Source organism: Dendroctonus ponderosae, unplaced genomic scaffold (genome assembly GCF_020466585.1).
Source record: "Dendroctonus ponderosae isolate FM_Combo_2020 unplaced genomic scaffold, Dpon_F_20191213v2 Dpon_F_20191213_3, whole genome shotgun sequence".
NCBI lineage: Eukaryota > Metazoa > Arthropoda > Insecta > Coleoptera > Curculionidae > Dendroctonus > Dendroctonus ponderosae.
Window position 1 is genome coordinate 14,802,575 of NW_026018508.1, and position 3,114 is coordinate 14,805,688.

Genomic DNA, 3,114 nt, shown 5'->3' on the forward strand with positions numbered 1-3,114 from the left:
CCGAAAAACCCATTAGTTTCAAGGAATGGCCTCGAAAGTCTGTCTCTTTTGATAGACTCATAATGATCCAGCTGACCTCAAAACCGGTTAACATCAATCTCGTTCAAGATATCGGATATCACCATCAGAATGGGACATTTTAATGCCAATGTTGGACAGGATAGAGAGGCGAACATTGTAGGAGACTTGGGTCTCAGTGACAGTAATTATGTGGACAGCGATGATGTTGTTCTGAAGAGATTACGTTAGAAGACTTGGTAATATATCCAGTTCCTAAAAAAGAAGCTTTAAAGCCGTCTAGTAAAAAACGATTTCCTATAGGTGTGTTGAATATGTGACATTTGTTACAACATACACAACATCATGTCTAAGCACTCATTTGCATCCAACAGTTGCTGTTGATTCGCTCACATAAGCATTGAACGGTAGAAGCAAATGTGCTGACTGACTCACCTTCGCGTTTGTTATATTTTCACCAAATTTGGTTCGGATGGTGAACTCTGGGTAGTCTTCCATTGCAAACTGAATATAACTTGATACGTTACAGTTGTTGTATATTTTAAAAGGTGTGGACACAGTAGAACCGGAAGGAACCTTCGGAATTTTGATCAATTCCGGCCGAAAACTAACAACTGGATATACAACATTCCCTTTTATAGTTACATCTCTGGAATACTCATGTTGAAATCGGATTTTGATTGGCACCTTGAAATCGACTAGCTGTAACAATTGGAAGAGTTACGCCAACAGCTCCCACACGGAGCGTTTTTTTGATTGAACATACTGCCGTCATCTTCAGAGTGATGCTGATTACTACATCTGCTTTTTGCCAAAGCAGAGCTTTCATGGGAGTGATTTCCAGTTCGGGAAACAGATCACTGTCTTCCAGTTCAATATTTATTGGCACCAACTGGTCTGACTTGTTTTGAATGATGAGTTCCTGCCTAACTTCTGTGTTTAAGGGAACATCTCGAAATTCTATAACATCCCTGCTGATGGATACAACCGCTTTTTTGTGTTCAAAATGAACCTGCGCAAATAAACCGGTTCATTTAACGCTCGTATGTACAACACTACAGTTGAACCTCTATAAGTTCTTTGAAGCCACTTTCGGATATAACAGCGATCTCTTTAATGGGTATGTATCCAACTTCAGGATTAAACGTGACTGTTATGGTCATTTTTCGCTTCGCAGGAATAATTCCTTTACTCGGAAATGCTTCCAAATGAAAATATTTCGTGTCCATCTCAAAACTAACATCGCTATTTATAGGATTGGCCAATTCCAAAAAGGTGGTCTTCTCAGTGGGAACTATGAAAATGTTCCTATTCAGGCACCTCACAGTATTAGCAACTATGGTGGCTAAAACCGTCAGATCGATAACATGAAAAAAGTTCATAATGACAAACATGGGAATATGGTGATTTCCCCCGTAGTCCGAATGGTAGATGAAATCGATATTCTTCTGTTCATTGGCCCCAAGAATAAACTCTCCGTGTTCTATTCTAATTGATGGATATAGTGCTTTAATTGATATATGAATGGGAAAGGTATTCCTATTTTCTATTTTGAAGTGGTCCGAACACTCGCTATCTGCTGCTAGCTAAAATAAACATTATGAAAATATACAGGGTGAGATATATCACACCTCGGCCCCAAAAAGGTTGGCAGCACTGACGACAAAACATCTTAGCTAAAATATTAAAATGCCCATGGTTACCACAGGGTTAACCAATGATTAACAAGCAACAAGAATTTACGTAACGTTAATAGGCCAGATTGCCTTGAGAAACATTGATGCCAGTTTTCTGATCTGGTTTTTTGCAAATATCTCAATTTTTAATAACATTTAAACTATTTTATATTGTTCTGTTTTCCTCAAGCAACTCCCCCACACAACACCCCCAGAGAAATGACGCCAATTTTGCATGTACTGCATATACAGGGTGATTACTTAGACCGTGCAATAGAAGTTGCATCTTCATAAAAATTAATGGTTGAATGAAAATATTTGATTTTAGACCAATAATCAAAACAATGTTATTTAAAGCGAGAAAATATCCGACTCACCTTTCCCAATTGAATAAATTTTGGGGTTACAACAAGGTTGTGGATTTCATATGGTGTCAGAGGAATAAACAGTCTGTGCTTAGGCTTGCCAACTAAATACGCGGAATCGCAGCATCCTTTTCTCTCGTTCTCCATCAATAGTTTTTTGTGGTTCGTAGTTAAATAGTCTTCAAGTTTTTCTTGATAATTTTTTGAGTCCTTTTGCTTGGACAGACTTCGTACATAGTTTAAATAGTACGACCGAGTCGCGTCTCTTAAAATTTTTTGTTCTGGGCTTAAATCATAGTCGACGTCAAACGAAGTTATCAATCTCGGCGATTGATTAAAGATAGTTTTGCATCTAAAAACAGAAATAAAAAATTATTTTCAGCAGCGATACTACGGACAAGAGTAAACGGGTGTTCTGAGTTAAAAAGTGTTGCTTAGCAGACACCAAAGCAGGGGCGGATTCAGCTTTAAAGTCAGGGGGGGGGTTAGTAGAAAAAATACAGTCTTCTGTTGTTTATGAAATTAGAAAAATGATCGTCGTTTTGTGCAAGGGTGGCGCAAGATTATCGCAAAATTTCATTTTTCCGTCCCGTTTTTGCAACGCTCATTTGTATATCATTCTAGACAGAAATAAATGGCCTTTTTAGAAAGTGAACCATGGATGGGGAAATGTTGCCAGTTTTCTTAAAAAATGCTTGAATTCAAGAAGTTTTAGATTTGCGGGTTTTTTTTTTGAGTTGCAAAATTCACTTGAACATGACCCTGCTTTTTTCGAAGTTTCTCAAGAACCATTCAATCCTCAGAATTCGTTTTGGCATCGTTGAATAGAGAATTGAAAAGTCGATTCAGCCGTAAGAACGTGAGTGAGGAAATTCGAGTAGTTTTGACTCAGAAAGCGAAATGTGAATATCAGACACTTAGGTGCAAGATTATGCCAAAATTCCATGTTTTCCGTCCCCGTTTTGCTCATATCTCGGAGGCAAAATGAGCAAGAACGCTCATTTGTACATCATTCTAGACAGAAATGAATGGCCTTTTTAGAAAGTGAACCATGG

The 3,114-nt window shown here is 38.0% G+C and overlaps 1 protein-coding gene across 1 annotated transcript in view; it reads right to left on the reverse strand.

The window, feature by feature from the left end:
- Positions 1 to 375: 375 nt before the first annotated feature.
- Positions 376 to 3,114, reverse strand: part of LOC109538723 — a 5,277-nt gene continuing 2,538 nt past the window's right edge. Inside the window, exons 4-7 of the mRNA XM_048664735.1 lie at positions 2,072 to 2,411; positions 1,086 to 1,604; positions 785 to 1,030; positions 376 to 720 (exon numbers count right to left, since the gene is read on the reverse strand). Coding sequence (XP_048520692.1) covers positions 376 to 720; positions 785 to 1,030; positions 1,086 to 1,604; positions 2,072 to 2,411 — 1,450 coding nt within the window. The remainder of the gene's footprint in view (positions 721 to 784; positions 1,031 to 1,085; positions 1,605 to 2,071; positions 2,412 to 3,114) is intronic.